Here is a 13,169-nt window from a genome sequence, read left to right on the forward strand (position 1 = left end):
AGTCTTATGTAGTCTCCAATCTTCAGATAAAAGAGTGAATTTCTAGTAAACAACAATGTTTTCCCTGCCACATGCACACAGAAATATACTAAAATAAAGTCATGGCAAGTGACCCTACAGAGAACCGTGTCTTCAAATAAATGATGTTTATGTTTTTAGAGAGTATAGCATTGCACTCCAAAAAGATTTAGTATATTGTAACCTTAAGGAAAAATATCTTCTGATTAAAATGTGTTTTTCTTGCATATTCTTATCTTCCTATTCATATTGCACACATGTAATAAGTTTGGCTGGATTATCTGTCCGTTTGGCCATTTTTTTTTCATATTTTCACACGCAGGTGTTTTCGGTCCAAAGAAGGCCATTTTAGGCCTGTTAAAGCTTAAATGTCCCTTTAAGGTTTAAATGTGCTAAGTTCAATATCTGCAACAAAATACCAAAACAAACCAAATGGACATGCACGTGGGGCTTATGCGGGGTGGTGAAAGAATGAATTTGTTAGATAATTTCACTCTAAGCAATTTTGATAATGTCTTTTTTGTGTTTGTTTTTTTAAATCACCCCAAAAATGTCAATTTCAAAGCAAAGAAAATCCAATTTCATCCAAGACAATAAACAAATTAGTACAAATGAGAGATCAAAGATACTTTGAAGAGAAGAAATCAATAAGCTTCCAATACAGGGGTTCCACTGGCCCAAAAAAAGTTGTCGCCACTTTTTCGCGGCGCGATACTGTCAGCTATTCAGACCTTATTAATTACGACAATCGTCTAAGAAACTTTACAACATCAATGTCATTGACTATTTTAAAAGTATGTAAATACATAAATAATAATAAGTAACTTCATAAGTCTTATAAGCTTTATTTATACATAAAAACATTGGTTTGCACATGATAAACAATCACATATAACCTAACTTATCTAATAATGTTAACATCAATGGAACAGTATGCTGCATACATTTTTTATAAAAATTTATTAGCTCATCTATTTTTTGAAAAAAAATTATGAGCTATTGTCATCACCTTGGCGTCGGCGTCGGCGTCGGCGTTGGCGTTGGCGTTGGCGTCGGCGTCCGGTTAAGTTTTGCGTTTAGGTCCACTTTTCTCAGAAAGTATCAATGCTATTGCATTCAAACTTGGTACACTTACTTACTATCATGAGGGGACTGGGCAGGCAAAGTTAGATAACTCTGGCGTGCATTTTGACAGAATTATGTGCCCTTTTTATACTTAAAAAATTGAAAATTTTGGTTAAGTTTTGCGTTTAGTTCCACTTTTCTCAGTAAGTATCAATGCTATTGCATTCAAACTTGGTACACTTACTTACTATCATGAGGGGACTGGGCAGGCAAAGTTAGATAACTCTGGCATGCATTTTTACAGAATTATGTGCCCTTTTTATACTTAGAAAATTGACAATTTTGGTTAAGTTTTGTGTTTAGGTCCATTTTATTCCTTAAGCATCAAAGCTATTGCTTTCATACTTGCAACACTTACTAACTATAATAAGGGGACTGTGCAGGCAAAGTAATGTAACTCTGACTGGCATTTTGACAGAATTATGTGCCCTTTTTATACTTAGAAAATTGAAAATTTGATTAAGTTTTGTGTTTAGGTCCACTTTATTCCTAGAGTATCAAAGCTATTGCTTTCATACTTGCAAGATTTATGAACTATCATAAGGGGACCGTGCAGGCAAAGTTATGTAACTCTGACTGGCATTTGGACGGAATTATGGGCCCTTTATACTTAGAAAATTGAAAATTTGGTTAAGATTTATGTTTTGGTCCACTTTACCCCTAAAGTATCATAGATATTGCTTTCATACTTGGAACACTCACAAACTATCATAAGGGTACAGTAAAAGGACAAGTTGCATAACTCTGGTTGTCATTGTTACTGAATTATGGCCCTTTTTTGACTTAGTAACTTTTAATATATGGTTAAATTTTGTGTTTCGATCCACTTTACTTCTTAAGTATCAAGGCTATTGCTTTCAAACTTCAAATACTTCCATGCTATCATGAGGTTACTGTACCTGGCAACTTGAATTTTACTTTGACCTTTGAATGACCTTGACTCTCAAGGTCAAATTATTAAATTTTGCTAAAATTGCCATAACTTCTTTATTTATGATTAGATTTGATTGATACTTTGATGAAACTACTCTTACCTGACATACCACAATAGACTCCACCCAAACCATCCCCCGTGCCCTCCCCCCTCCCCCCCCTCCCCCTCCCCCCCCTCCCCCCCCTAATTTTTTTTTTTTTTTTTTTTTTTTTTAATATCATCTCACAAATGACCACCACACCCTCACACTATACCCCCACCCCACCCCCCCACCCCTGCCCCCCCCCCAATTTTTTTTTTGATTTTTTTTTTTTTTTTTTTTTTTTAAGATAATCTCACAAATTACCACCACACCCTCACACTATACCCCCCCCCCCCATTTTTTTTTTAAAACGGTTATGTTTGAAATACCGTCCAACCAAACCCCCCCCCCCCCCCCCCATCGCCCCCCCCACCCCCCACCCCCCCCCCCCACCCCCCCCCCCCGATTTTTTTTTTTTTTTTTTTTTTTTTTCGCTTTTTTGGAAGATAATGTAATAAATGTCCACAACCCCACACTATACACCCCTCTTCACTCCACTCCTCCCTCCTTTGTGATTGAAAATGAGAGTCCCTTCACCTTTAAAAAGAAAATAGATGAGCGGTCTGCACCCGCAAGGCGGTGCTCTTGTTTAAACATACAATCACACAAATGCACATCATCTGGAAGGGAAAAAAATTCAAACATCATTAAATAAAGCCTCTCAATTTAATTGTTTAACAGTTACATTTCAAAAAATAAAACATCTAAATCTAATTGTTTAACAGTTACATTTGGTCATTTGGCTAATATGATGCACATAAACTGAAAGGGAAAAAAATGATACACATCTGAACGACAAACATCTCAATTTAAAGTAACACCGCCTTATATATTGTTATAATCATTGATCTTTGTGCCAGTTTGTTCTAAGTGTTACATAATTGAGTGTTCTTTATCATAAATGAACCGTTAATCCAATAATAACCCCCATAAAACTTGACAATAGCAGTAAAAACACCGACTGTAACACTTTCACGCTTCCGTGATTTCAGTGCGATCTACACTGTAGGTCGCTTACATCGTCGTAAATCAATATTTACAACTGACAAACGCTGGCCGCTTATGCTCGGTCGCGTGCTTTTCGACTCGCAGTACATTTTCGGATAGGATTTTTACCGATTTTGTGAAATTCGCCACTTTAAAAAAATTGGAGCCACTTAAAAAAAATTAGCGCCATTTGGCGCCAATGGCGATCGACAGCGGAACCCCTGCAATAACTTGTTGTTTAGCACCAATAAAAGTGTGAAATCTTGAAACGCGCCTTGTCGTTCGGAGCCCATTTATTTGCCAGAGGCCAATGATTTATCCTAGCATATAATGTCATGGGTGCCTTTAAACTGCAGCAGATGGTCAATATGCATTGCCAGCTCTCATTTAGAGGTTCAAGAGAATACAAAATTTCATATTTTGGGCACAAAATAAGTACTTTTGACTATTTTTATGGTGGCAATCTGGGTAAAAAATGGGGATTCAGAACCAAGCGAAAGAAAAAATGCTCATTTTGGGGGTATAGAATGGACGGAAAGGTTAAAATGAACAAGATACATATATGTAGGCAAGCATTTTAAGCTTAGAAATGAGGTTCCATGTAGTAACAGGGGCAGAAAGGCAGCTCAGATCAATGCAGGCTTCCTGAAAGGGGTTTCTAGTACTTCTTTTGGGGACACAGCTTCCCGCAGAATTCTCAACACATCAAACATCATTGATCCATGTCACCTCTGTATGCAAAGACAAGCGAATAAAGTCAATACTGCCCTTAAATCACTGAATGAGAGAAGCATTTACCAAATAAAAAACAAAACTGGTTGCTGAAAGTGCCAAATTTTGTCAAAAAGATCCCTCTAATGTAAACGATGAAGGGGACACTCGCTAAAACAATCCTATGTTTAAGTCGGACGCGACATCTTCTCAAGCCGGAACCATGACTGTAAGCATATTGTGAGAAAACAGTACCAAACACAAGCTAATTGTAGGGTAACAAGTAGCAAATCAACTCAGCTGTGCTGCATACATGCTCAGGAACAAGGATAAACATGTTGAGTGCCAACTTCTGCTGCCAACAGAGCAGGAGCTTTACGTGTCAGGACGCGGAATAATCGATACAAACTGCATGGGAATTGCATGACGGCAAGAGTTTGAGTGACCACAAAACTGATTAGGACAGTATTTCACACCTTAAGCATCATAAATATGCTTATTTGCCTGTGTACATGATAATAAATTAGTATTATTACCTGTTTTACCATCAACAACCCTTATCAAGTGGCCCTCGGCTTAGTCGCAGACATTCTTCTACCTGAAAAAGTCAAAATACCCAATAGAAATAGATATAAAATGAAGAAAAAAACATGCATTTATGTATTTTAAGTGTATTTCTATGAATAATATGAGGTGATAAAGCTTGTTATATGCATGATTGTACTAAATATGAAAGCTGGCTCAGTTAAGCATCTGTTGCACTGTCAAAACTGTAAAAATGTCCGCCATTCCATGTAGGTAAAATGGGGCTCTGTTCAGGGCTATAGATAACAAGCGTATTTGCGTTATTTCGCAATTAAAATAACCAAAAACGTAATTTAATTCAAAATAAAGCGTACAAAAACGCAAATACAAATTAAATAACGTAATTCCCGTAACAAACCTTGCGTCACGAAACGCAATTCTTACGAACACTGGCGTATTTTTAGACTGGTTATTTTCGGTACAAAAATATATCAGATAGTTAATATGCCGTCCTATGAAGAAAAGTCTCTCCAGCGGTTATCAATCTTTGGGGTATTATTGTAATTATTCATAGACCCGTCTGATTTATACTTTCATTTTCAAGGTATTCAACTCAAAATGACTCGAAAACGGGGTGCATCGCTTTGAACAGCCATAACTTCATCAATTGTGCAGCGATTTTCACGAACTCGGTCTTATTCAATGCAAAAATGAATGAACTTTGATCAGAAATTCAGTAATTGTTTGGTGTTATGTACAGGTACCTTTTTGAATTCCATTTGTATAAATAATGACCGTAATAACCTAAATAACCTTAGTATATTTTTATTTTATTATATATGTAATTCCCTAAATAACCCTATTGAGTTAAAAAACCGGAGGTGAAAACCCAATTAAGCTCAAAATAAGGGGGTGAAAAGGTTTGCTAAAACTATTTAATTTACAAACACCCAATTGTTGTCAAAAACAGGGGGTGAATTACCCAATATACTCAAAAGTTATCTATAGCCCTGGCTCTGTTTGAATGTTCATGCTTTACGCACAAGCTATTGTTGCGTTACTGGATTGTGGAGTCCTTGGCGTTGAATTCTGACTGCATGTAGCACAATAACGCTACACGGTCAACCAAAATGCCTTTGAATTTAAGTCGGAAAGCAATTAAGCCCTTATTTGGCTATACAAGGGTGGGGGGTCAACTTGAAAAACAACTATTCCAGGTCAAATAATCTGAATTCATGCATTTAATGCACTAATTTTCTTCTCTTTTGCTAAGAAATGACCAAAAATCAGCTTTCCCAGTCATATTTTGCACTTGCAGATGATATTACATTTTTTACCTAAAGCTAGTTTAGGTTACAATATAGTAAAAGATTTCCTACACAAATTCAATGTAAATGCAATAACTTTAACGAAAAATAAAGTCAAACTTTTGCGCATAGAGACCCTCATAACCATACCTTTTCTCGAAGAGCATTCCAAGCCGAATTGATTTAAGCAATAAAAAAGATAGGTCACGCGACATGTAAGAAAGAACTCGCCACGAATCAAAAGTCACTGTTTTACGGCCATCTATTTACCTGCTTCATCCAGTTCATGAGGGTTTCCCGCCATCTGTCAAAGTCTTATGTAGTCTCCAATCTTCAGATAAAAGAGTGAATTTCTAGTAAACAACAATGTTTTCCCTGCCACATGCACACAGAAATATACTAAAATAAAGTCATGGCAAGTGACCCTACAGAGAACCGTGTCTTCAAATAAATGATGTTCATGTTTTTAGAGAGTATAGCATTGCACTCCAAAAAGATTTAGTATATTGTAACCTTAAACAAAAGCAGACTACTGTATCAAGCACTTTGACAGAATAATTGCCCCTTCTATACTTAGAATATGCATCTTATTTATAAATCTATGTTAAAGTTTTGCGTACTACCCCAAATATTTCCTATGTCCCTTGACATATTGCTTTCATATTTTGCATACTTGTTTACCAACATGACCCCAACTTATAAACAAGAGCAGACAACTGTATCAAGCATTTTTGACAGAATTATGGCCCCTTGTATACTTAGATATTTGAACATTTTGCTTAAATTGCCATAACTTCTTTATTTATGATCAGATTTTATTAATACTTTAACAAAATTACACTTACCTGAATACCACAATGGATTCCACCCAAACAATACCCCACGCCCCAACCCAGAACCCCCCCCCCCCACTTCCCCCCCCCCCAATTTTTTTTTTCCCTTTTTTTATTTTTGAAAGATCATCTAATAAATGACCCCACCCCACATTATACCCCCCTCTCAACCCCACCCCTACCCCCCACAAAAATAAATATTTATTTTTCCTTTTTTTTATTCTTGAAAGATTGTCTAATAAATGACCCCACCCCACATTATACCCCCCTCTCAACCCCCCCTACCCCCCCCCCCCAAAAAAAAAAAAAAAAATTTTTTTTTTTCCTTTTTTTTTATTTTTGAAAGATTGTCTAATAAATTATTGAATATGAACAAAAGATTGTCTAATAAATTATTGAATATGAACAATTTCCCCATCATGGCTTACGTTAAACTGTCAAGCACTTGAATAGTCGAGCTCGCTGTCCTCTGACAGCTCTTGTTTCAAATCCAATAGGCCCCAATTCTAATGGTGGAAAACATCCACTGCACTTCCCGATTTATGGTAATTTTTGGTACTGACTCTTGATTCTTTTTTGCAATGCAAGGATGAATTTTTGTTCAGTTCAGCTTCATTTGATCATATTTACCAAATAAACTTGGACATTTACGAAATGAACACAGATTTTGAACAATTTTCCATTTCTCATTTTTATGAAAGAAGACAATAGTTTGTGTGTCATAAAACAAATTTGACAACCTACCGACCCTTTTTTGTGTAAATTTTATTAGAAACATCATTTTTTGGCCAATTCACAATTAATCAGAGTGTTTAGTCACAAGCTTTTGTGCTGTATGGTCTTAGCATAAGTTAAAAATTAATGTAAAAATAACCTTATCAGCTAATTAACGTACACAAAAATATTACTTTATATTCTGAAATCTTTGATTTTCAAACCTTTTCTAATAACATTGAAATATCTGCAAAAATATTACCATAGTTTTCTGCCAAGGTATCAGAAGAGGTGGGACAAATGTCTCACAGCTCAATAAAACTTGGGGACACTTTTTGGGCACAAACTAATAAACTTAAATTTAATGTGTTGCAGCTAAACAATTTTACTCAAGCTAACCAAACTCTTTGGGCTAAAAATAAAATTGAGAATATCTGAAATTCTTGTTCAGTTCTTTTTACGTAGAATTTGTTTTTGTTTTTTATGTCTAGGAATTTCCTAAATCTTCACCAATTTATAAATATGGCCTCAGACAGCATGTAACCAACATACATCATTAACTTTAAAGTTTTATTCTTTTGCAAAGAAATATCCTTGATTACTGTAAATTCCGAATCCGCACTTTTCCGTGTGGAAGACAATACCATCTTTAATAAAATCATATACTCTTCAATGCAGAGAAATATCTCAAATGAAAATTATTTTATTGATTGGCTAAGATTGAAGGGACATGATTCAACCATTTGGAAAGCAGATTTATTCTGAAATTTGATTTGTATTCTGTAAACTTAGGTAAATGTGTTATTCCTCCCAAAATTTTTATTTTGTTTTATTGACGATTTGTCTTGTTAATTTTGTGTGCAACATAAATTGCACCAGGACCAGTTTCTTTTGACATTTGTAAAAATTAATGTGATAAAATTACACTTTTGTGGCCTAAGCAGAACCCTGTTTCCATCATTAAGGTCTCGCTGTTTGAATAAAGTATCTGTACTAAAATAGAAATGAGTCGTGCTCCATGAATATGCACAGGCTAATCAGGGACAACACTTCCCGCTTTTACGATATATTTTGTTTCAAGAAAGTCTCTTAAAAAAAATTGAAGTTTAGGCGGAAAGTGTTGTCCCTGATTAGCCTGTGCGGACTGCACAGGCTAATCTGGGACGACACTTTACAAACATGGATTAAACCCCCTTTTCACAGAGCACAGCTCAAATGAATTATCCGCTATGTATGCCTATTTCAGTTCCTGACGATGCGTTCTCCGTGTGCTGCAAGCAGCATACCATCACACTGGACACAGACAGCCCCAGTTACGGGTTCATCCTGCGCGGGGGGAGTTGTCAGCTGAGACACAAGTCACGCCCACTCACAGTCACACAGATACGCCCGGGCGGCGCAGCTGACAGGTCAGTGAGCCTGTTAAGGCTGAAGTCCTTATTTTATGTTTATGGTTCTTTTTAACCATCGCTGTTTACAAATAAGTCTCCTTCTGGGAAAATTGGGCTTAATGTTTGTGCTAAAAGTGTTGTCCAATATAAACCTGTGCAGTCCACACAGGCTAATCAGGGACAACACTTTCAGCTTTTAGTGAATTTATTGTCAAAAGAAAATGTCCTAAACCAGCAATTCAGTTTAGGGAGAAAGTTTGCAGTGAAAATGAAACTTTACGCACATGCATTAAGCCCAGTTTTGCAAGATTGAGCCTCATTTGTGAATCCAAGTTGTTTATACGTAATACCTTTACCTGATTGAATGAGGTCTTTCCAAAGTCATAATAGATACAATCTTTTCTGATTTAAAAATACTGTCATGTTTTAATATTAATATCAGAAAGCATTTGTTTAAAACAATTCATCATTTTAGAATAATTATAATAGACTTTTATGGTCTTACCATAAGCTTTACAGATCTTACTGTTTATCCTTAGGCTGCAATTTGAATTAATGGATTAGATAATACAACCATTAGACATAATACACAACTAGATTTAAACCCACATTTAATCAATTCAATGGTCGATTGACAAGTTCTGCGGATCAGGAGATTCGTAGAGAAGACACAGAGAAGACTTGATCTCTTCAATTCCAACTGTTGTATGAGCCTTGTACTGAGACCTTGTACTGAGACCTTGTACTGAGACCTTGTACTGAGACCTTGTACTGAGACCTTGTACTGAGACCTTGTACTGAGACCTTGTACTGAGACCTTGTACTGAGACCTTGTACTGAGACCTTGTACTGAGACCTTGTACTGAGACCTTGTACTGAGACCTTGTTACTGAGAAAATTGGGCTTTGGATGTGAGTAAAGTGTTGTCCCAGATTAGCCTGTGCAGTCCACACAGGCTTATCAGGAAAATCATTTTCCGCTTTTATGGAATTTTTCTTTTAAAGGAAATCACATCTTAAATGATATCCAGTCTAGGCGGAAAGTGTCCTTCCTGATTAGCCTGTGCAGACTGCACAGACCCAGTGCAAGGCTAATATGTCCCCCTGATCCATTCCAGAGAGGGCTCCCTGAAGCCTGGTGACCGGATCCTGGCAGTGAACGACTTCAGCATCGTGACCCTCAGTCTCACAGAGATGAACATGCTGCTGGCCCAGTGTAGTGGCGAGACATCCTTCACTGTCGAGTATGATGTCTCAGTCATTGGTAGGAAACTTAAAAAACTAAATAAGTTTGTCCTCCTGAAGCTGCTCTGGCATGTGCTTTAAGTATGGTCGCAGATTAGTGTGTTAAGTCAGAAGAGGCTAATCTGGGATAACCTTTTATGCTATTATGGAGTTTTTGGTGTAAAGAAAGTCATTCTAAACTTCTTTTTTCACCAGTTTCCAGTTTGAATGTTTGTTTTTGTGCCTGTTTCAAACTGTATACTGAATTCATTAATGTGTAATGGGGGTCCAATCAAAGATGACCGTGTTAAAGGGTTCGCTAGTTAAGCCTTATTATTTGTTTCTGTTCTCCAAGGCTAATGGTTTTCATCTCATCTTCAACAAACTTACTTTATTTGTAATAATATCAAGCCAAAACACTAAAAGAATAATGGCCATGGAACTTTATGAAATCCACCTTTTCTCAAAGTTCTCAACAGTTTTTTGCTCACAGTAGAGTGGTTATGGCAGTGCCACTGTCAGTCTGTCTGGCATTCTGTTTTCTAGTGGTTTTTATGCAACACTTTCAGAAATTGAGTTGATTGTTGGTATGTGAGTCTACCTACATGATCTACAGAAAAAGTGTATAATTCTTTCTCGTCCAATTTTAGTTCACCTGATTGCTCAGGTGAGCTTTTAGGATTGGTCTTTGTCCGTCATACGTCTGTCCATCGTCCATCTGTCGTCCACATTTGGTTGCAAACACTCTAGAGGCCACATTTCTTGTGAGATCTTCATGAAACTTGGTCAGAAGATTTGTTCCTATGATATCTCGATCAAGTTCGAAACTGGGTCATGCTGGATCAAAAACTAGGTCACTAGGTCAAAAAAAAAGAAAACCTTGTAAACACTGTAGAAGTCACATTTCAGGCCCACTCTTCATGTAATTTTGTCAAAGTGTTTGTCTTAATGATATGTTGGTTGAGTTAAAAAGTGGTTCTGGTCCATTGAAAAACATGGCTGCCAGTGGGCGGGGCAGTTTTCCTAATTTGGCTATAGAGAAACCTAGTAAACACTCTTAGAAGTCATAATTTTTGCCCAATCATTATGAAACTTGGTCAATACATTGGTTTTATTGATATCTCGGACGAGTTCAAAAATGGTCCAGATTGGTGAAAAAACATGGCCACCAAGGGGGGGGGGGGGGGGGGCAGTTTTCGCTATATGTATATAGTGTAAACATGTCAACACTCTAGAAGTCACATTTTTGGCCCAATCTTCATGAAATTTGGTCAGAACATTTGTTTCCTAGATACGAGAGTTAAGTTCGAAAATGGTTCTGGTCTGTTGAAAAACATGGCTGCCAGGGGGACGGGGCAGTTTTAATAATATTAATATTGTAAAAAAAGGCTTGTGAACAGTCAAGAAGTCACATTTTTTTGCCCAATCATCATGAAGCTTGATCAAAACATTGGTTTTATTGATATCTCGGACAAGTTAGACAATGGTCCAGATCAGTGAAAAAACATGGCAGCCAGTGGGTGGGGCAGTTTTCTCTATATGTATATAACGAAAACATGTGAACACTCTAGAAGTCACATTTTTGGCCCAATTTTCATGAAATTTGGTCTGAACATTTGTTTCCTAGAGTTTCCGAGAGTTGAGTTTAAAATGGTTCCGGTCTGTTGAAAAACATGGCTGCCGGGGGGAGGGGGGGGGGGGCGCATTTTTCATATATATATATATATATATATATATATATATATATATATATATATATATATATATATATATATATATATATATATATATATATATATATATATATATATAGTTATATAAGTAAAATGTAATAATCCATATTGTGAATATTATATAATAAAAGTAAAAACACGTGTCTGGGATTTTAAATATATATTGATTTAGCCAACGCGTTTCGCATAGCTCATCAGGGCATAATACAATATATTACAACGTCAAAATGTCATGGAGATAACGTCATATCAATTATGACGTCATAACGTATTAAGTATACAATAAGTATTAAATGAAATTTAATTTTGCTAACCTAGCTGAAATATTGTTTGAAAATAGCTTATAAAATGGAAATATTTTGCTTAAATGATAAATGATAAACTTAAACTAAAACGTTTAAATGAACTTAAGCATTCCCTTATTCAAAGAAAATATCCACAATCTATTATAAATACAGGTATTAAAAAAGCACTTTCCATCCCTAAACATGAATTACTTTCAAAATCAACACAAAAAGACAAGAGTAATATAATTCCATTTATTTCAACACAAAATCCAAAAAATAAAGAACTGTTTGGCGTATTAAAAAACAACATTGACATTTTACAAACAGACCCGGTTATGAATAAAATAATTTCAAATCAGAAGATAATAAAATGTAAGCGACAGCCACCTAATTTAAAACGTCTGTTAACCAAATCTTACTTTTCATCTCAAGAACCAAGAGTATCCAAATGTAAAAAATTTACAATCTAATGTATATATATAGTAAAAAAGCTTGTGAACACTCTAGAAGTCACATTTTTTTGCCCAATCATCATGAAACTTGGTGTAAAGATTGGTTTTATTTATATCTCAGATGAGTTTGAAAATGGTCCCGATCAGTCAAAAAACATGGCCGCCGGGGGGGGGGGGCAGTTTTCCTTATATCATATATGACTATAGAGAAACCTTGTGAACATTCTAGAAGTCATATTTTTGGCTAAATCATCGTGACACCTAGTCAATACATTGGTTTTATTGATAATTTGGAAAATGGCTCAGATCGATGAAAAATACAGACTTTTTAGCTCACCTGATCGCTCAGGTGATGTTTTAGAGTTGGTCTTTGTCCGCCGTCTGTCTGTCCACATTTGGTTGGTAAACACTCTAGCATTCACATTTCTCAAGCATTCTTTATCAAAAATGCTGAGAAGCTATATGGCCACAATTTGATAATGAGCAAAATCGCATAATAAATGACAAAATTAGATTGTAAAATTTTATAATGACAAAATTAGATTGTAAATTTTTTATTTATATTATACAAAATCCCTGAAAACACTAGAGGTCACAATTTTGTTTCAGATTTTATGAATCTTGGTCATAATATTTATTTTTGTAAGCAAAGTTTGATGTTTGGTCATAAGGGGTCAAAATATAGGTCACCAGGTCAAATCTTGCAAAAACCTCGTAAACACTCCGTACGCCAGAGTTTTGGCTCAATAATGATGAAACTTGACCAGGATGTTTGTCTGGACAATATCTAGGTCAAGTTTGACGTTTGGTAAAGATTGAATAAACCGACTCCTCTCAGCTGAGCGAA

The 13,169-nt window shown here is 35.9% G+C and overlaps 1 protein-coding gene across 2 annotated transcripts in view; it reads left to right on the top strand.

Moving 5' to 3' along the window:
• Positions 1-13,169, top strand: part of LOC127869058 (glutamate receptor-interacting protein 2-like) — an 81,037-nt gene that overhangs the window by 14,183 nt on the left and 53,685 nt on the right. For both annotated transcript variants that reach the window (XM_052411337.1, XM_052411343.1), the window contains exons 6-7: positions 8,483-8,645; positions 9,745-9,890. In XM_052411337.1, coding sequence (XP_052267297.1) covers positions 8,483-8,645; positions 9,745-9,890 — 309 coding nt within the window. The remainder of the gene's footprint in view (positions 1-8,482; positions 8,646-9,744; positions 9,891-13,169) is intronic.

This window comes from Dreissena polymorpha, chromosome 1 (assembly GCF_020536995.1).
Source record: "Dreissena polymorpha isolate Duluth1 chromosome 1, UMN_Dpol_1.0, whole genome shotgun sequence".
Taxonomy (NCBI): Eukaryota; Metazoa; Mollusca; class Bivalvia; order Myida; family Dreissenidae; genus Dreissena; species Dreissena polymorpha.